The sequence below is a fragment of the Lepidochelys kempii genome, chromosome 2 (genome assembly GCF_965140265.1).
Source record: "Lepidochelys kempii isolate rLepKem1 chromosome 2, rLepKem1.hap2, whole genome shotgun sequence".
Lineage (NCBI taxonomy): Eukaryota > Metazoa > Chordata > Testudines > Cheloniidae > Lepidochelys > Lepidochelys kempii.
In genome coordinates this window covers 261937789-261959476 of record NC_133257.1, presented here as the reverse complement: position 1 = coordinate 261959476, position 21688 = coordinate 261937789, and the positions used below count along the sequence as shown (strand labels likewise).

Below are 21688 nucleotides of genomic sequence, written 5' to 3'. Positions count from 1 at the left end.
CACCTGCTTCGATCTTGGCCTCTATTAATCTTGGTACCAGACCACAGGGAGCTCTCTTCCCCGAGCGATTCAGGGGAACTGCATTGCAATCGGGTCTCACACGAAAGCCCAAGGGATCGAGCAAGGGACGCAGGAAGCGGGAGATGGAACTGGCCGGCACCGCTGTGCACAGAGAGCGATCAGCCGGCCAGGCCACGCGGCCCCGCCAGCCGGCCCCGCGCCCACGGCGCACAAGGCACGTGCACGGCGGCCCCGCCCCCGCCGGCTCCCACCCAAGCGGCGTCGCTTCAGGAAAGGCCCCGGATGTCGTAACACTCCGAGCCGCCCTCCTCTGCTTTCCGGCCGCCCCGTCTCCGCGGGGATGGTTGCCGGGGCAACCGCCCCGCGTCCTCCTCCTGCGGGGGGGCGGCTCGGCGAGCGGGCTCTCGGGTTGGGCTGGTGACGCTGCCCGGCCCCCCGGGCGGGGCGGGGGCTGAGGGGACGCGGATCGCGGGAGCTCCAGGGGAGTCGCAGCCCGGGAGGTGGGTGCGGGGCGCCGCGGGACCAGCGACCCCGAACGGGGGCTGGCAGGGGGGCCCCTGGGCTTCGGGTGGAGCTGGGTCCAGGCCGTGCCCCGGGGGGGGTCTCTCCTCCGTGTGCCCATGGGGACGACTCTCTTTCTGGCCCTAGGGGGAGGAGTGGCTCCAGGCCAGGCCTCCGGGGTGGGGGGGTACTCCCCCCTATGCCTATGGGGGGGCAAGGACTTCTCTCTGTGCCCCTGGGGGGAGGGGTGGCTCCAGGCCAGGCCTCCGGGGTGGGGGGGGGTAGTCCCCCCTATGCCTATGGAGGGGCAAGGACTTCTCTCTGTGCCCCTGGGGGGAGGGGTGGCTCCAGGCCAGGCCTCTGGGGTGGGGGGGTAGTCCCCCCTATGCCTATGGAGGGGGTGAGGACTTCTCTCTGTGTCCCTGGGGGGAGGGGTGACGCCAGGCCTCCGAGGTTGGGGGGGTAGTCCCCCCTATGCCTGTGTGGGGGTGAGGACTTCTCTCTGTGCCCCTGGCGGGAGGGGTGGCTCCAGGCCAGGCCTCTGGGGTGGGGGGGTAGTCCCCCCTATGCCTATGGAGGGGGTGAGGACTTCTCTCTGTGTCCCTGGGGGGAGGGGTGACGCCAGGCCTCCGGGGTTGGGGGGGTAGTCCCCCCTATGCCTGTGGGGGGGTGAGGACTTCTCTCTGTGCCCCTGGCGGGAGGGGTGGCTCCAGGCCAGGCCTCTGGGGTGGGGGGGTAGTCCCCCCTATGCCTATGGAGGGGGTGAGGACTTCTCTCTGTGTCCCTGGGGGGAGGGGTGACGCCAGGCCTCCGAGGTTGGGGGGGTAGTCCCCCCTATGCCTGTGTGGGGGGGTGAGGACTTCTCTCTGTGCCCCTGGCGGGAGGGGTGGCTCCAGGCCAGGCCTCTGTGGCGGGGGAGGGGGAGTACTCCTCTCTATGCCCATGGGGCGAGGACTTCTCCCTCTGCCCCTGCGGGGAAGGGTTGGCACTGTCTTGTGCGCTGGGGGTGTCCCCAGCCAGTGCCTTCACAGTGGCAGGAGCTGGCTTCAGCCTATACACCTGGGTTGAGGGCGGGGGGTGCTAAGCGAGGACACCGATGCTGAATTGTAATGTAGGATGCCTGTGTAATGCAATATGGCCACAAATAATTGCTATACCTCTGTGCGTTTGCCCCCTGAACCCCTGCATATGTCTGTGGAGATTTACATTATATATGTACTGGACTCTTTAGCTGCTTGCAATGATGCAACATGACACACAGTAACTGAACTACAAACACTTACACCATCGTCTTTCGAGAAGAATGGTTGCCATTCATGTATTCAGATGTGTGTTTATATGCTCGCATATATAATATATGTATGTATAATATATGAAATAATTTTTCATCACTGTAGATGTTTTCTTACCTTGGGGTTGTTGTTTTTTTAAGAACGTGTCTGAATTATTTTTTCTTTTAAAGAACACTCTTGGAACGTGTCTAGCATTGGTAGACCGTCCTGGAGATTTAAATCTGCTACCCGCAGACAACAGCAGTACAGCCTTCCCCACACTGCCCTATTTAGTGCCTCAATCCTATTTTGATCAGACTGTCTGGAGGGAAAGTGTACTTTGTTCTTCATGCTTGTGAAATCATCAACCTATTTGTCAAGAAGGATGCACAATAGCTGACTGTCAGGGGGTTGTATCACAGTTCTGGTCATGCTTCCCCTGCTGGACACTCAGCCGTTTGTCATGAAGGGATCCAAACACTGAATCCCACGTGCCTTTAGCTTGCTGGAGCTGGACAGAATTTAGGTACTGTTTCTGACTTTGGGTCTTTAGACATGCACTCCTGCTGTAGACCTCACATCTGACACCCCTCTTGGCAGGGGGGACCCTGCAGCCCAATTGCCTGAGTTCTGAAACTAGTGCTGTCTCCCCCAAGCCTTCCCAGCAGCACTTCTGTGTTCCCCAGAATTCCACTGAAGGTGTGAACCTTCTGGTTTACATTTTACCTCTTCAGCGGCCCGTGACAGTGAACACCAACAGACACCCAGACTCTGCACAGGATTCTTAAACATCGTTCTTTACTTAGCACAAGCAACATAAAGATCTTTTCAAAATAATGAACACAGGTGTATGTTTCCCTGCCTCAGTTTCGTACCCCTCTGGAGAGCTCTTTGGGCTTAAGCAGAGCACTCTGGGAAGTCTGAAATCCTTCCCTCCACCTCATGGTTTCTCTCCAGAAACATAGAGCCTGAATAAGTCAGCTAATTTTTTTCTGATCCTTTGCTGGTCTTGCAGTTAAACTGGACCCCCACTATGAAAGCATTCCTCCTGTCTTTTCCTTTCTCCTGTGTGTGTGTCTCTGTGTCTCAAGTTTATATGTCTTACCTACATCTTGTTTCTTTGTTCTTCTGCTGAGGATTTTCCGCTCCTGCTTCTCTGCTCAGGCAGCCTCCTTAGTATACCCATTGTGTGGTAAGAGCACAGGCATGAAGGTTAATGACTCTGCATTGTCCCTGCTCTGGTGGGAATGAGCTACAGCCCCTATCAGCAAATGGTGGGTTCCACATTCACACAGAGGTGTATTCCATGATATAACAATAACTTCACAACATTAACCGGAATTCATAAGTTGTACATAAACAGATTCCCCAAATTGTCACAGGTTGCAAGGAATGACGTTTGTTAGGAACTTGAGTGAGATTATTATAGACCGAACAATTTGTACAGCACCTAGCACAATGGAGCCACAATCACGTTTGGGTCTGGTGAGCTCTACTTTAATGGGGTGAGAGAAGGCAGTTCAGTTTCCATGGCCTGATTCAGTTCATAGCCCTGCTGATACTGCCGAAAAAGGGGATGGGTGGGGGCACTGGACTTAGGCCACCAAACTCATTTAATTCACACAAACCACTGACCTTGGAGTGGAGGGTTTTCTAATTAACAAATCCCTTAATCGTTACTTCTGGTTAATTCTTCATTAAAACAGTACTAAAGGCTTCATTCAAGAAAAATGGAATATTCTCTAAGACAGCGGTTTTCAAAGCCGGTCCGCCGCTTGTTCAGGGAAAGTCATTGGCGCGCCAGACCGGTTTGTTTACCTGCCGCGTCCACAGGTTCGGCCGATCGCGGCTCCCACTGGCCGCGGTTCACCCCTCCAGGCCAATGGGGGCTGCTGGAAGCTGTGGCCAGCACATCCCTTGGCCCATGCCGCTTCCCACAGCTCCCATTGGCCTGGAGCGGCGAACCACGGCCAGTGGGAGCCGCGATTGGCCGAACCTGCGGACGCGGCAGGTAAACAAACCGGTCCCGCGCGCCAGGGGCTTTCCCTGAACAAGCAGCGGACCAGCTTTGAGAACTACTGCTCTAAGATAAATATATTTGTATAAATTACTTTTTGGAGGCCATGACTTTAAAAGTTATTATCTTTTATGTATGTTGTACCAAAAGCATTGTAAATACTTGAAGACACTCTCCTTGCCCAGGGAACTTACATTCTAGATTCATGTCAAACACAGGGAGGGCGGTGGAATGCAGCAGAAGGCAGTGATCACAAATTGCCAAAATTTAGCAAGGTTCAAAAAGGGATTGGACATTTTTATGGATAACAGGAATATCCAGAGTTATAATAGTTCATGCTAAAAGATTTTGGAAGCAATACTAACCCACACGCTGCAGGCTTTAAGTAAATCTCTACCTTTTGAGAATTAGGAGGAAACCTAACAAGATTATCCCACATCTGCCTAATGTGAGGTTTCTTTCACCTTCCTCTTGAAGCATCTGGTACTGGCAACTGTGAGAGACCGGAGATTGGACTAGAAAGACCACAAGTCTGATCCAGTCTGGCAATTCCTATGTTCCTATTAATCAGTAAAGTATAGCATATATCTTGTTAGTACTGTGGTTTTTATTTGGATTGTCTTTTAAAATGATTATTTAATTCATTGTTTTTTAAACTTCAAGTATGGGGGAAGGCTACCTGCGGTCTGGTTTGTAAACCGCTACCAGAGGGGAAGATTGGTTTGTGGCATCTATGACAGAGCAGAGGAGAGAGTGGGAAAGGATACAAAGAAGCCAGTTAGATGGGAGGCTAGTTTTGAAAAGGTTCTCATTCTGTAATCTTCTGCTCTGATTTTTTTTCTTGTTTTGTTTTTAGCAAACCATGGACTCTGACAAAGGAGTGAATGAAAATTTAAAAATCCAGTTTAAGGCTTTACAGGAGCAACAGCAGAGGAGGCTACAAAATCTTATGGAGAAAAAGAAAGAAAAGCAGCACATTCAGAAAGACAGCAGCAACAACCCAAAGGAGACTTTTGGAGTCCAGGATGATTTAAATCTGTTTAAAGTAGATGGACAACTATCAAATGAAGAGATCAGCAAAAGGTAAAGGTACAATTCACATTGTTAGAAAGGATACAGAACTATACTTAGCACCTCGTCCTACAAACTCCCACTGACGTTAATATGTAAAATCACTACTGACATCACGGATTGGCAATCTATCTGAAGGGCTATCAAGTCTTCATCAGTGTAGTATTTGAGTACCTCATAATCTTCAATGTATTTATCCTCATAACACCCCAGTGAGGGAGGGAGGTGCTGTCTGTAATGCTTATAGACCAGGTGCCAACTCATGCCAAGGCCCAGGGCCTCACTGATGCTTTTCATTAGCTCTCCACAGCTCATCTCTACTACACTGTGACCTACTCCCTCCTTTTTGCTTTAGTTTATTCTCAAATCTAACTAATAAAGCGATATGATACGATGGAGATGTTTCTCAGAGGAAAGTCTGTTTATATGCAGGTTTCAGAGTAGCAGCCGTGTTAGTCTGTATTCGCAAAAAGAACAGGAGGACTTGTGGCACCTTAGAGACTAACAAATTTATTTGAGCATAAGCTTTCGTGAGCTACAGCTCACTTCATCGGATGCATTCAATGGAAAATACAGTGGGGAGATTTATATACATAGAGAACATGAAACAGTGGATGTTACCATACACACTGTAACGAGAGTGATCACTTAAGGTGAGCTATTACCAGCAGGAGAGTGGGGAGGGAGAGGGAATGACCTTTTGTAGTGTTAATCAAGGTGGGCCATTTCCAGCAGTTGACAAGAACGTCTGAGGAACGGTGGGGGATGGAATAAACATGGGGAAATAGTTTTACTTTATGTAATGACCCATCCACTCCCAGTCTATATTCAAGCCTAAGTTAATTGTATCCAGTTTGCAAAATAATTCCAATTCAGCAGTCTCTCGTTGGAGTCTGTTTCTGAAGTTTTTTTGTTGAAGAATTGCAACTTTTAGGTCTGTAATCGAGTGACCAAAGAGATTGAAGTGTTCTCCAGCTGGATTTTGAATGTTATAATTCTTGACGTCTGATTTGTGTCCATTTATTCTTTTACGTAGAGACTGTCCAGTTTGACCAATGTACATGGCAGAGGGGCATTGCTGGCATATGATGGCATATATCACATTGGTAGATGTGCAGGTGAACGAGCCTCTGATAGTGTGGCTGATGTGATTAGGCCCTATGATGGTGTCCCCTGAATAGATATGTGGACACAGTTGGCAACGGGCTTTGTTGCAAGGATAGGTTCCTGAGTTAGTGGTTCTGGTGTGTGGTTGCTGGTGAGTATTTGCTTCAGGTTGGGGGGCTGTCTGTAAGCAAGGACTGGCCTGTCTCCCAAGATCTGTGAGAGTGATGGATCGTCCTTCAGGATAGGTTGTAGATCCTTGATGATGCGTTGGAGAGGTTTTAGTTGGGGGCTGAAGGTGATGGCTAGTGGCATTCTGTTATTTTCTTTGTTGGGCCTGTCCTGTAGTAGGTGACTTCCGGATACTCTTCTGGCTCTGTCAATCTGTTTCTTCCCTTCAGCAGGTGGGTATTGTAGTTGTAAGGATGCTTGATAGAGATCTTGTAGGTATTTGTCTCTGTCTGAGGGGTTGGAGCAAATGCGGTTGTATCGTAGAGCTTGGCTGTAGACTATGGATCGTGTGGTGTGGTCTGGATGAAAGCTGGAGGCATGTAGGTAGGAATAGCGGTCAGTAGGTTTCCGGTACAGGGCGGTGTTTATGTGATCATCGCTTATTAGCACCGCAGTGTCCAGGAAGTGGATCTCTTGTGTGGATTGGTCCAGGCTGAGGTTGATGGTGGGATGGAAATTGTTGAAATCATGGTGGAATTCCTCAAGGGCTTCTTTTCCATGGGTCCAGATGATGAAGATGTCATCATCCCACCATTCCTCAGATGTTCTTATCAACTGCTGGAAATGGCCCACCTTGATTATCACTACAAAAGGTTCTCCACCCCCTTCCCCCCGCCCGCTCTCCTGCTGGTAATATCTCACCTTAAGTGATCACTCTCCTTACAGTGTGTATGGTAACACCCATTGTTTCATGTTCTCGATGTATATAAAACTCCACACTGTATTTTCCACTGAATGCATCCGATGAAGTGAGCTGTAGCTCACGAAAGCTTATGTTCAAATAAATTTGTTAGTCTCTAAGGTGCCACAAGTCCTCCTTTTCTTTTTGTTTATATGCTGTTAGGAGTTTAATCCTCCTCTGGCAAAACTAATTTTGGTCAAATTTTGGAAAACAGCTCTGAAGAAAACCTATGTGGAAAGTTGGAAATGGAGGGTTAGATTTTGAAACTTTATTCCTGATTAACTTCATAACTGTTTAAAAATGTATTTGTGCACAAGTTTATGTCCAGCAAAAAACGGTACTGTTTTACTGTATTAGTCTCTATGGAATTGGATAGAAACCTGGGAATGACGTATGAGAATGAGTCTCTATGGAATTGGATAGAAACCTGGGAATCACCTCTCTGAGTGGATTGCGGCATTGTTTGCTCTTCTTCTTTTTGAATATTGCAGAAGGCTTTGAATTCCCTTTAATCTGGGGGTTTACACCAGGAATATACCACTTAATTATGAGTGTTTTGAAGCTTTCCTTAAATTGGTTCTGCTTATTATATTTATACAGGGAATATGTACCTAAAACCAGAAATTGATTTGGGCAGAGAAAACGCATCTTTTTTTGCACAGGCATGATTTGGTCTCCATTCAGAAACTGACATTTATGGGGACCCTTTAAGAAAGGCAAGGAAGGATGGTCCAGTGGCTAGTGCACTAGTCTGGGCTCTGGGAGATCCTTGTTCAATTCCTACTCTTCTGCCAGCATCTTGTGTGATTTTGGGAAGTCACTTAGATTCTCTGTGGCTCTTGGTTAAATAGGGATAATAGCGCTGCCCTTCCTCATAGGGGTGCTGTGAGGATAACTACATTAAAGATTGAGAGGTGCTCAGGTACTGTGGGGATGGGAGCCATCTAAGTACCTAAGATCTTAAGTTCCATTGTATGCAGTGTAGTTGAAGCCATGTCAGTCCCAGGATATTAGAGAGACAAGGTGGTTAGGGTAATATCTTTATTGGACCAACTTCTGTTGGTGAGAGAGACAAGCTTTCAAGCCATACAGAGCTCTTCTTCAGGTGTGAGAAAGGAACTCCCAGCATCACAGTAAATGCAACAGGTGGAGCAGATTGTTTAGTATAATATTGTAAGGGACCACTCTAGGTAGAGTGGCCTGTGAACATCTGTGCAGTTATAGGACAAAGTTAACTCAGTAACTTAGTCAGGAGTCCTACCAGAGCTAACTTTCTTGTGGTATTTCCACTTCTTGTCCCAGACAAAGACCAGAAGCACTGAAGTTAACTGAATTTATTGACTCTCAAAACTTAATTTACTTACCCCTAGTGAACATAGCTCATTAGGTATGGTTTTATGTGTAATCAAACTTATTATTAATTTTATTATTGTGAGCATATATTTGAAGCTGGTATCTGCCATAATTGCTGATTTGTTTTCTAGGTTGCTTGAGGATGAAAACGAGCAGCTTCAGGATCAGCTTCGAGAGGTTGTAGATGAAAATGGCAGGCTGTACAAACTGGTGAAGGAGAGAGATTTTGAAATCCGGCAGCTTCGAAAGAAAATAGAGGAGGAGAGATTAGCCCTGAAAGGTAAACGGAACAGATGTATAGACTCACTACTGCAGCAAGACAGGCCATCTTGTAGGAACTTGTTGCTTGATGCTCATAACAATAGCTGGTAACAGGACTGTGGTAATAGTTTAGTTCATAACAATGATTTCATATGTCATCTCTTCACTTCCTACATGGTACTGATCCCAATACTCTGCACCTTCATCCCTTCCACGTAGCACTACCCAGCCTGCAGGAGTGACTATGGATTTTCAGCATTCACATCTTCCATTGATTTCATTTGGAGTTGCAGGTTCTCAGCCTTTTGAAAATCATGCCCTGCGGTGTTAGGGCTATAGTAATTCCCCTGCACTGATGCTGTATGAGAGAGTGAGGGAAACTGAGGGCTCTGGGTCTGGTGAATTAGTTAGGCCTTTTTAAAAGAGACTAATTGCCTGAGAGGATTTGGAGCTGTCCCTAACTCCCAGCTATATCACAGAGGTGTGTTACAAGGGACCCTCTTTCTTCTGATTGCTATTATATTTTAGGGTTTCTCAACAATCATGTGAGAGTGCTTAGAGGCTTTTCTTCTTCCTGAATATCAGAAATTATTGGGGAATGGTGGTATCAAATTTAGGCTGCACGTCACTTTTCTTCCACTCTCTGGCTGATTCCTGCAACTGAAATGGCAGCCAGGGAGAGCGAGCCCAGTAACTTCAGGCCGGAACATCTTTAAAATGAGGAGAAAGCAGATCAAAAAGTGGCGTGTGTGTAGTCACGGCTGATGAGCAGCATCTCTGCAGCACTCTGTGCTTTTATTCATGTGAGGAAAAAATGCTCTTTGTGCTGCATGTGTATTGTTCTTTTCCCCTGGCTGAATCCTTTTAGGGTCATACTGGGCCTCTTCCACTAGCTGCCAGTGGCCTTTCACTGTCGCCTCCACAGGCCTCTTCAGTGTGCTGCCTTGGGCCTTTTTTCACTGACTACTGTGGGCCTCTCCTTTTGGCTACCAAAAGCATCTTTCTTCAGCTACCACAGGCCTTCATGTTGGCTACAGCAGGCTTCTTGTCACAGGGAACTTATGTGTGCCTGTTCCAGGTACAGTGAGACATAGTGGAATTGCTGGTGGGGATTAGAGGTTGTGCTCCTAAACTTTGTCTTTGATGTCACTGCCATTGAATCATTATTCTGATACTCTTGTCCAGAGGAATGGGCACCTGGACCTCTGGGTTTTAGTGCTGGATTTGCCACTGATGCACTATGTGGTCTTAAACAAGTCATTCAACCTCTGTATCCTCATCTGTAAAATGGGGGTAATGATATTTCCTATGTCAGAGGGAAGGATATTCTAAGAATTATAAGTCTCCCCACTGTATTTTCCACTGAATGTGTCCGATGAAGTGAGCTGTAGCTCATGAAAGCTTATGCTCAAATAAATTTGTTAGTCTCTAAGGTGCCACAAGTCCTTCTTTTCTTTTTGCGGATACAGACTAATGCTGCTGCTACTCTGAAACTTAAGAATTAATGTCTGTAAAAGAGCTTTGAGATTCTTAGATGAAAGGTGCTCTAAAAAGGCAAAATATTATTCTTTATTTATTGTATCTTACAGGAGGCACATCTGAGACATAAACGAACCTCAGTTCACACAGATCTGTTAATTGTTTATTACTGACATCAAAAATGATGAATCCTGGAAGTCAAATTTTAGAAACTTTATTCATGTTGAAGAAACAAATGCCACAGACTCTTAAATTCCTCCTCTGTTATTTTGTGTTGCATTCCTCATTTTGCATCTCTGCCCTGTTTAAATGCTTGTATCACACACACTTGGGGCCCTGGCTAGGTGGACAGCTATGATTAAAACTGCATAAAACTTAAATGGTACTGGGTGTTTAACAATTTAGACATGCAGTCCTAGCTTCTTCCACCAGGCGTCATTGTTGCCCAGAGTAGCTGCGATGACCAAAATAGGAAAGGAGAATAACTGCAATAAGCACGACTGAATGACGCATACCTTATACGTTCATGCTTTCTTATTCCTTGCATTTTATATTTAATAACCAAAAGACAGTATGTCTAATGGTTAGAGCTAGAAACTGGGAGCTAGGACTCCTGAATTCTGTTTCTGCTCCTGCAGCTGACACATAGGGTAGCCTTGGGCAAGTCACTCTGGGCCAGATTTTTAAGGTATTTAAGTGCCTAACACCCATTGATTTAAATGGGAATTAGGTACCTAAATGCCTTTAAAAATCTGGCCTCGGTATCTCAATTTTCCATATCTGTAATATGGAGATAATGATCATCACCCATCTCTCAGAGGTATAAAGCACTTTAAGCCTCTTGTATGAAAATGCTATTTATTTGTTTTTATTATAATAATTATCACTAATTGTTAATTATTATGAAGAGGAGGAGGAGGAGTAATAGTTCCCGGAGATGGGAGGAAGTATTATACCAGATCAAAAGAGCAAGAATGATGCAGACACATTTTTCAATAATAGATTAATTAGTTTCTTTGCAAGGATTTTCAATAGTAACACATATGGGGTCACTTTCTCCCCTGACCCACACTCTGTGTAATCCATTTTAAGTAAATTGAGTTGTACGAGGCATAACATTTTCGTAAGAGATTTAGAATTAATTGGGGTTCCATACATTGCATCAGAATTCATGTGGTATGAGATACCGAGGATCCTTACAGACATTGGCAAACAGGTCATCACAAAGCTTGAAACGCTGAGGGGACAGATCAGCAGAACTATGGGGGTTTGGCAGCTAATGGCAGTAGCCCAGCAAAATCTTCATATACCTGCGGAAGAGTTACTGCTCAGGGTTTTTACTTCCTGTGTATTATTGTAGAGATAGAGATATTCTTGTACATGTTTTTAATTATTATTGTACTTGTACATAGTACCTTTTCATCACTTAAATTACATGACAGTCTGAATGGTATGCAAAGATTACTTTATCTACAACTCGGGAGAATGTAGCATCTGTTTGACAGTGTACAGTAACATTGTGGAACTATTAAGAACCCATGTGAAAGTACAAGGTGTTTTTTAATAGGAACCGTGTAATTACCCATTTGGCATATAGTCAGGACTCTAACCCTTTAGAACAGTGAAGGGATCGAGCAAAACTGGTACCTTTGGTTCAGCAACTGCTCCAGTGCTAAGCTGCCAGTGCAAACCGGGCATTGGTATTTTCACCACCATGTCACGAAAACCTACTCAAAACAGGCTCTCACAATACCGTGAGCAAACTAGCTGAGCCTTGTCTATACTAGTGCTTACGCCATTGCTACTCCTAGAGCAGCTGCATTCTTGCTGATGTTTGTCGAAATGTGGGTTATAGCTTAGCATGGACAAGGCATTCATGACCACAAGTGGAAAGGGCCTCTGCTTTATGTCTCATGCCAAAGACGGTACCTCCAGGAACATAGTGCCTCCAGCACCATGATAAGATATTGGGTGAGCACTAACTGAGGGCTGGGTGGCATAAGTTGGATCATGAATGCCTCTCTCTCTCCCTTGCTATGCACTCTCTCTTTAACCATGCAGTTGTGCTTAGTACAGATCTAAATGAAGGAGGTTTGGTCATAAAAATACAGTATGCTCTTGGTAGAGAAGAAAAACATTAGTTAATCTGGATCCTGCAGCTAAGATTTTTCCTTCATTTTATGTATTTCTCTTTTTTTTCTTCAGGGATGTCTGGTTTAGCAGGGGATGTTGCAGCTACTAAAATTGTTGAACTGTCCAAAAAGAATCGTGAGCTAACTGCTGAGACAGAGAGTGAAAAAGCCAAAGTGAAACAGCTGAATAACAAAGTCAAAGAGCTTGAAAAAGAAGTACGGTCTCTTCTGTTGTCATGGTAGAGCTTCGAAATCAGGCCAGTAGCTTTCTGAGGGCAATGTCAGCTTGAGAAACTGGTTTTGATTCTTGTTGCTACTGGTCGGCTTGTTACAGCATCAGTTCTTGCCATGGGTTCTTTTCATCCCTGCCCTTGGAAGGACAGATGGGTTCATTCTTTTAGCAGTTTCCATCCTTTCTGGAAGGATGGGAATGAGGTATAATGAGCCAGAGATTCATGAAATGCCAGTTAGAAATCTGAAAATGCAGGTGCTTGTCCAAAGGGTAATCACAGCAATCTTCTAGTTATGCCTTCTGGGGTGGCTCTTTTTTGGTAGGAATTATTTCTCCGCACCTTGGAGAATGAGGCCACAGACCTGTAGAACTGTCCCAGCTAATCCAAAAGGAGCCCTAACTTTCCTGAAGCTCAGTCATGGGGTATTACACAGTAGGATTTTTCCCCTTTAAAATACCTATGGAGTCATAGGGTTAAGTAAAATAATTTCTTTTATTCAATTTTGCATGATTTTCATATAAAATGGGTGAATTGGAATTCAAAAGTCTACATTTTATTGAGCAAACCGATTTTAGACGTGAGCATCTGTCAGGGTTCCCTCCCCACTCTGAACTCTGGGGTACAGATGTGGGGAACCGCCTGAAAGACCCCCTAAGCTTATTTCTACCAGCTTAGGTTAAAAACTTCCCCAAGGCACAAATCCTTCCTTGTCCTTGGATGGGTACTGCTGCCACCACCAAATGAGCTAGACAAAGATTCAGGAAAAGGATCACTTGGAGTTCCTGTTTCCCCAAAATATCCCCCCAAACTCCTTCACCCCGTTTCCTGGGGAGGCTTGAGAATCATATACCAACCAAATAGGTAAACCAGGTGAGCACAGACCAGACTCTTGCGTTTTTAGGACACTAAAAGCCAATCAGATTCTTAAAAACAGAACTTTATTATAAAGAAAAAAGTAAAAGAAGCACCTCTGTAAAATCAGGATGAAAGGTAATTTTACAGGGTAATAACATTTAAAACACAGAGGATTCCGCTCTAGGCAAAACTTTAAAGTTACAAAAAAACAAGAATAAACCTCCCTCTTAGCTTAGGGAAAATTCACAAGCTAAAACAAAAGATAATCTAATGCATTTCCTTGCTTTACTTACAATTTTTGTAATCTAGATGCTCATTTTAAGTAGGGTTTTAGGAGGGGGTGTTTTTTCTGCCCTGGTCTCTCTCTGTCCCGGAGAGAACAACAAAGAAAACACAAACAAAAAACCTCCCCCCATAGATTTGAAAGGATCTTCTTCCTTCATTGGTCTTTTTGGTCAGGTGCCAACCAGTTTATTTGAGCTTCTTAACCCCTTACAGGTAAAGGAGGGATTTTATGCTACCCTTAGCTGTATGTTTATGACAGCATCATAATAGGATGTTCTGATCCCATGCATTGATCTCTATTAGACTTGATCTGCATTTAAGTACATAGATACCTGCTTTATGTACCTAACTCCTGAATGTGAGCATCCTCGGTGCCCACATTTGACGACTGATCCCACAATTGCAAGTCAGCAGCTGGTTGCGGTTCTTTCTTTTAGTAAAATAGCACAGCTTCTCTCAGGGAAGATTTAATTATGTGTTTTTGAAATATGTATTTATGTGGCTACCTGGAAAGTTTAATGGAAGATGAAGACATTTTTGCTGGAGTAATTAAAAGCTACACATGCTTTTGAAGTCACTGTTATTCTTCAGCGTAATCTTCCTTGGAGTTATGCTCTGGTCACTGTATGCATTCTGTAATGTGTGCATGTGTTTCAGCTGCAAACAGCCCTCGGAAAAATCCAGTCTCTTGGTGGCAATGACTCAGGAATCAAGCAATCGATGTTGAAAACGATGGAAGGAAACTCGGTATGAATTAAGAAAAGGAGTACTTGTGGCACCTTAGAGACTAACAAATTTATTTGAGCATAAGCTTTCATGAGCTATGTTTTTTATAGAAAAATTCAAAATGACAACTAATAATTTGTTCCTTTCTGTTGTACAGTCTCTTTCATCATGATGAAATCATCTATCCTTGCCACTGGTATTATAATCTGTCCTAATTGCTGTATGTTCAAACTCAGTGAGTGAGTTTGAGTGGGTGGTTATAGTGTTGGAAAAGAAAAAGTTTTGTGACCTGGTCAACTGATATTTCCTTTCTCCCTGCTGCATCTTTACAGGGCCTCCGATTAAACAAGGGTTATAGTACATGTCAGCTTCAGAGCTCACCAAGCAAACCATGATCTACCACATACCATCGTAATTGGGGAGGAGGGGGGGTTTACAGGAGAATTGATAATTATTTCCATAGATAAAAGAAACAATAATTGTTAATTTTAAGAGGTCCCTGCCAAGTTCTGTCAGAGTTGCATTGTGGTTTGTTTTTATTTTCTTTCAATAACACAACTCAGTTAAGGGGTTATTCCACAGCTTGGGAGCCTAGTGGAAGGATGGTAGAAGAGGCATTGGAGAGGCAGGATGACCCAGAGGCTAAAACACAGGACTTGGAGTCAGGCAGATCTAGGCTGTATTCCGGGCTCTGCCACAGACTGACTGTGGGATCCAGGGCAAACCACTGAACACTCAGTTTCCCCATCTGTAAAAGGGGTATAATAACAGTTACTTGTTTCACGTCAATGTTGAGGGTTAATTCATTATTGTTTGCAGAAGCACTTTTGAGGATTCACAAGATGCACAGAGTATCATTATTATTAGAGGAAGCACAATCCACTGCTACACAAGCAAGGCGAACGGGCTGATTAGGACTTGGAGTCCAGTGGAGATATTGCACTCAGTCTGTGATGAAGGGTGTCCCTCTGTCTCCTCAAGACAGATGGGTTTGATCAGGAGCTATTTGTAGACTGAGACCTCCTTTGCTGAAAGGTCACTATATCTCTCAGAATGTACATGTACATTGCTATTCTGTATCAACCCATTCTGAGACACGTCTGAGCTTTCCTCTTGGTCATGTATTGTCCTTTCTGGTAGTCAGTTCTGTTTTCTATAGTGGATTCCATCCTTATCAAACACATTTTCCTTCTCTCAAAGCCTGAAAGTCCAGAGTTGAAAGCTTTGCAAGAAAAATTAACTGCAGCCAACTTTAAAGCAATGGAGTATCGCAATCAGCTCCAAACCACAAAACAGGAACTAAAGATGATGCAAAAGGTACTAGTCCACATCTTGTAATGTACATCGTGATCTGGGCCTGGTTTCTGTAAGGGAGACCGTTTGTTTGTTAAATCAAGAATGGTGCTTTGTTTTCTCTTGGTTTTGATTAGTCTCCTTGATGCACCAGGAAGGAAGGCACAAGAGCGGTGATAACACTGGTTGGATTCTAAAGTGGAGAACACTGAGCTACATGTAATTCCTGATCTAACAATGCCACCATCACTTTCCAATATTTCTATTGATGGTACAGTTCTGAATCTTGTACGACATTTATGCCCTGATTCAACAAAACAGTTAAACTTGTGATTAACGCTAAGCATGTGCCTAAGCGCATCTCTGTTTAGCAAAGCATTTAATCACATACTTAGCTTTAAGCATAGGCTTAAATCTTATTCAAGTCAATGGGATTTAAATCCATGCTTATAGTTGCTGAACTGGGGCTTCAGAGCAATTTATTCCTTCCTGATTCACTGTGGCCCCTTAGTGCATTATTCTGCACTGTTCCCACATGATACTTCCTTGTTAATAATGGTTACTAAAGGGATTTTTATCTGTTAATACTGGTGGCCATGTAGTACAATTTGAACGCCCCCTCCACATATATATAGTATTGATTCACCTTTCACTGTAAGGACAGTTCAGACATTTTATTGAGTGGTTCCTTTCTAAAGAAAGAAGAATATCCAACCTTTAAATATTGAATTGTATTTAAATACCCATTTCAGCAAGAATTTGTTGGTACTTTGGTTCCCAGTGAAGCCATTAATATTAGCCAAAATCTGGTCACAAACAGTTCTCTGTTGTAGTATTGATCTGACAGAGCTTGCTTCATATGGGCTGAATATGAGTTACAGGCACCAAAGGGATACAATAAGTATGTATATAAATTCAGTATTTTGTGTTTGCTAGGAGAAGGGCCACATTTATATACACACACACACACATATAGCCCAGTCTCTCTGTTAATATTCATGGCTTATTCACAGCTTTTAGCAAGTGAAGTTGGTGAAGATGTGAACATTCAGAATCTCTTGACCATCTCTGGCAGTTGGCGTGGACGGGCCCAGCAAATACTTGTTCTGCAAGGCAAGGTAAGTTACTACTCTGGGTCTTTTTCTTAATCTATATGTAAAGTTATCTTTTTGGTGTTTAGAGCTGAGTGCAAACTTGCAAACACATACTGGGCCTCCATGTTTGTTGAAATTATGACATTTTGAACATGGACATATTGTATAGTGCAGTCCTGCAAAATCCCACCCTGTTCGTTCACCTGTGGTGAGTATTTTTTTTTCTTCTGATGAGCAAGTAAATATCACTAGCTGTCTTGTTATCAATAAGTCACAATCAATGCTAGGCAAGTAGTGCAGTCACAAAAAGAAGGCTAATGTCATTCTAGAGTAACAGGTGAGGTAATTGTCCTGGTCCAGTCAGCACTGGTGATGCCTCAGCTGTAGTACTGTGTCCAGTTCTAGTTGCCACATTTAGGGAAGAAATGGACAAATTGGAGAGAGTCCAGAGGAGAGCAACAACAATGATCAAAGGTTTAAAAAACTTGACCTATGAGGAAAGGTTAAAAAAAACTGGGGATGTTTAGTTTTGAGAAAAGAAGACTGAAGGGAGACCTGATAACAGTCTTCAGCCACGTTAAATGCTGTTATAAAGAGGAAGGCAATCAATTGTTCTCCACATCATTGGAGATGTTAAGAACAGGTTAGGTCGTGCCTCGGTGCAGGCAGCTGGACTGGATGACCTCTCAAAGTCTCTTCCTACCTTACATTTCGTGATTCTAAATTTTGTATTTGGCTGGTAAGTTTTCATGATAGTGTTACAAGCATGGTATGATGTTATGATCATATAAGGCGTAAAATCACGCCTTAAAGCAAAGCGATGTGAAAACTTGACATGTATTTTGGGGGGTTGGAGAAGGTTGGTTTGTTTAGAAAATACATTTTTTTAAAAGTTTGATTTCTGCCTTTTAAAAAGTCTTGCAGCATCTAGTGCTGTGTAAGTCAGGTGCTGGAGCACTGTCCATAACCATGGGCTATATTGTTGTGACTGAGTAAGGGAGAGAATGAAGAAGAAAGATTGCTAGTCCCTAATTTATTTAATTCTTAATTTGTAGCAGTTGCAGGAGCATCACTTGCTTGCAGCATGTGGCCAAGTATACAGAAATTATTTAATGCAAATAAATGGCCAGTCATTTAGTGCTCAGATAAACAGGCATTAAAATAAACAGCTCTACAATATATTGAAATCTGGGGTTTGAGTTTTTGGTTGTTTTTTTTAAACACACCCACCCTAGGAAATTTTGTGTTACATTAATTAAACTGGTTTCAGAGTAACAGCCGTGTTAGTCTGTATTCGCAAAAAGAAAAGGAGGACTTGTGGCTGTTACTCTGAAACCTGTCATTATGCAAGGCACTGCATTTAGCCGTATGGAGTGGAAATCTATCAACTGCAAAATTGGTTAGTCTTTATGGTGCCACAAGTACTCCTTTTCTTTTTCTTAATTAAACTATTTCAAACTTCAGCTCCATTGGTACTGGGAATCCTGCACTTACAATGAGAATCCTGGTCCAAGATGCTTAGCAATGAACCTTCTAGTGACATCTTTAACTCTCCATTACTTCTGAGGGGCTTCATCCACCTTACTGCCACTTGGGAAATGGAGACAAGCTGCTGACACAGGACATAAGGCTTCTCTCTGGTTGTTTTCTTGTGAGCTGTCACTCCACTGCAGTTAGGTGCATGCAGCTGAACAGGGACTTTTCACTTTCATTGGCTAAAACGGTAAATTCCAGCTTTTCTGTGGCCAAAATGGGTCTTCCCTCCTGAAGACATACCTTCCTGTGTCTAGTTGTGCCCACCTGCCTGGTGTAGACATCTATGAACGGGAATTTGAAAGAGTGGGCCCTGCTGCTGTGCCAGTTAACTGTGATTTGTAATGTCAATAACTATATGACATGACTCTCCGCTCTGGACCAGATCCAACCTTTGGCATCTTTGACATCAATAGAAGCAATGCATACACAGCCAAAGCCGGAGTTAGGTCCTGAGTGTACTTTCACATTCTCCCCTAGGTTCGAGAGCTGGAGAATCAGTTGGGTCAGAGCAAGAGCAGAGCATCAGTGAATAATGTTGATGAGGAAATGCTGGCCCTTACAGATCCACAGAAGCTGTCAGCCCAAGAGAAAAACCTGTTACGGATTCGCAGCTTGGAAAAAGAAAAGAAAGAAGCCTTGCAGGTAAGGCACGGGGAGTTGTGATAGATTTGCATATAATACGTAATATGTAAGAACTCTGCCTCCCTTTGTGTAGGTGCACTAGAGAAGGGATAGGGCACTGTCACACCCACCCGGGGCTAAATATAAGTAGGGTCTCAGTGCCCAGGAGTTGGAGAAGTGGCTAGCACTGCTGAATGCTCTAGTGGCCCCAGCGGGTATGGGGGATGCATAGGGCCATGGCAGCAAGATGTGCAGAGAGGCATGGGCTACATACAGTACAAAGGTACAGCAAGTGCACTTCTCTATAGACTCTCCCCACCACCAGTTGTTAGAATGCCTCCTGCTACCAGCACTGAGGCTGAGAACCTCCTTCTCCCCTCCCCACCACAGTTCAGCCTTGTAGCTGGCGTAACTGAGCACCTAGGTGTACATATGCCTCTCACTCTTGACAATGAGGATAAAATTGGCATTCTGCTGCCCACAATTACATACCCCATGGGCCAGATTCTGCTCTTACCCCATTGTAAATCTGGAATAACTCCATTGTTGTCTTCCTGTCTCAGGCACCATTCACAATAGTTGCTCAGAGTGGAACTTCATAGTTCTAAAGCCAGAAGGGACGACTGTGGTCGTCTAGTTTGGCCTCCTGTATAACACAGGCCAGAGAACTTCCCCAAAAGAATTCCTAGAGCAGATCTTAAAGAAAAGCATCCTATCTAAAATTGTAAAAATTGTAAGTGATGGAGAATCCATCACGGCCCTTGATAAATTGTTCCAATGGTTAACTGCTCTCACCATTAAAAATTTACACCTTATTTCCAGTCTGAATTTGTCTAGCTTCAACTTCCAGCCATTTGGATCATGTTACACCTTTCTCTCCTAGATTGAAGACTCCATTTATTAAATATTTGTTCCCCGTGTAGGTACTTATAGACTGTAATTAAGTCAATCCTTAGCCTTCTCTTTGTTGAGCTAACTAGATTGAGCTCTTTGAGTCTGTCACTATAAGGCACGTTTTCTAATCCTTTAATCATTCTTGTGGCTCTTATCTGAATCCTCTCCAATTTATCAATTATCTTCTTGAATTGTGGCCACTAGAACTGGACCATGGTATTTCAGAAGCGGTTGCACCACTGCCAAATATAGAGGTAAAATAACCTCTCTACTCCTACTTGAGATTCCCCTGTTTATGCATCCCCAGATGGCATTCACTCTTTTGGCCACAGTGTGACACTGTTTCAGAGTAACAGCCGTGTTAGTCTGTATTCGCAAAAAGAAAAGGAGTACTTGTGGCACCTTAGAGACTAACCAATTTATTTGAGCATGAGCTTTCGTGAGCTACAGCTCACTTCATCGGATGCATGCTGTGGTCTGCTGCAGTTTCCACGGCATGCATCTGTTAGCCGACGGCCAAGGATGTTTGGTGAGGTGCCAGCTATGCCCGTTTATACCATCCGTGACTTTAACCGCTAGGACGCACTGTCCCTTCGCGGCGGGCAGCCCGGGCTAGGCTGACGGATGCCCCAAGGTCCTAACCACCCGTGACTTTAACTGCTAGAGCTCAGAGCTCCTTCGCAGCGGGCAGTCAATACTGACTGACAGGTGCCCCAATGGCAGCACTAAGAGCCTCTCCACACCCGTGACTTTAACTGCTAGAGCTCAGAGCTCCTTTGCAGCGGGCAGCCAGGATTGACTGACAGGTGCCCCAAGAGTTTGCCCCGTGGAGGCGGCACAACTCAACGCTAGGCTCTTAGTACTCTCACCTAATGGCCAGGCTTTAGAGCCAAAACGGCTGAGATTCTTTAATTGTGTTGGCTGCTTTACAGTAAACCAGAGAAAACAAGTCAGGCTTATGCATAAATGGTTACCAAAATTTATTAAGCTAGATTCTAATCATGTGGTTACAAAATTGCTAGTGCCTACTTATTTAAATGTAGAGATGTTACACACACAAACAAGTTACAAAACTGAAGCCACAATCCCAAAGAAAGAAAACAAAGTATAGAGCTCTATTTCAAAATATGTGTACACTAAAGATAGGAGATCAGGTGTGGGTGCTTCTTACCCTCCTTGCATCTCTCGATTCCAGCGGTGCCAAGCCAGGATCGGTCACTCAATTCCGCGGAAAGACGAATAAGGGACAAGGCGTAGGGACCCTCTTAGCTGCAGAAGCCTTGGGAGGCTGTCACTTATCTGACCAGCAGATAGATAGTGAAAAGCACTCAAAAATCATGGTGCTGTAGGTCCCCTACTTATACCTCTGTACTCCTTTATTCTCTTTCTCCTTTCTTATGCCAAATTGAGGCTGGTCTGTCCGGGTGACACCAGCTTTCGCAAGAGTAGTTTACACTTGCAAGGGAGAGAAACAATAAGTTTAGACTACTGGACATTTCTTTTATCAGGGTAAATATTTTCCCACCTAGGATGTTGGTGTGTGTGCATCACGCTATTTAGTAGGGACTAAGAGCCATGTCTGTCACAGGGCCTCTGCCTGCTGTGAGCTTAATCGTCCTATCTGTTCCCAGAGGCACATTGTAGCAGCACACCTGTGCTTTCACAGCTTCAAAGGCTGTGCTGGAATATATGTTAAGTGCCCTGTTCCGGCTTCCTCCTGTGTTTCCAGCAATGCTGGTCTGAGGGGGGGGGGGGCTGGCTGTCTGGCTACAGCATCCGATGAAGTGAGCTGTAGCTCACGAAAGCTCATGCTCAAATAAATTGGTTAGTCTCTAAGGTGCCACAAGTACTCCTTTTCTTTTAGTGTGACACTGGGAGCTCATGTTCAGCTGATTATCCACCATGACCCCTATGTTTTTCAGAATCACTGCTTCCCAGGATAGATCCCCCATCCTGTAAGCATGGCCTACTTCCTTTGTTCCCAGAGGTATACATTTACATTTAGCTCTGTTAAAACACATAGTGTTT

General features: G+C 44.4%; 1 protein-coding gene across 3 annotated transcripts in view; it reads left to right on the top strand.

Annotated features, from left to right (window-relative positions):
* Positions 1–337: 337 nt before the first annotated feature.
* Positions 338–21688, top strand: part of CCDC13 (coiled-coil domain containing 13) — a 36378-nt gene continuing 15027 nt past the window's right edge. For 2 of the 3 annotated variants that reach the window (XM_073334804.1, XM_073334801.1), the window contains exons 1-8: positions 338–521; positions 4667–4893; positions 8383–8531; positions 12197–12339; positions 14154–14243; positions 15423–15539; positions 16529–16633; positions 18623–18787. In XM_073334804.1, coding sequence (XP_073190905.1) covers positions 4673–4893; positions 8383–8531; positions 12197–12339; positions 14154–14243; positions 15423–15539; positions 16529–16633; positions 18623–18787 — 990 coding nt within the window. In that variant the 5' untranslated portion in view covers positions 338–521; positions 4667–4672. The remainder of the gene's footprint in view (positions 522–4666; positions 4894–8382; positions 8532–12196; positions 12340–14153; positions 14244–15422; positions 15540–16528; positions 16634–18622; positions 18788–21688) is intronic. The other variant, XM_073334803.1, reaches the window with a different exon arrangement.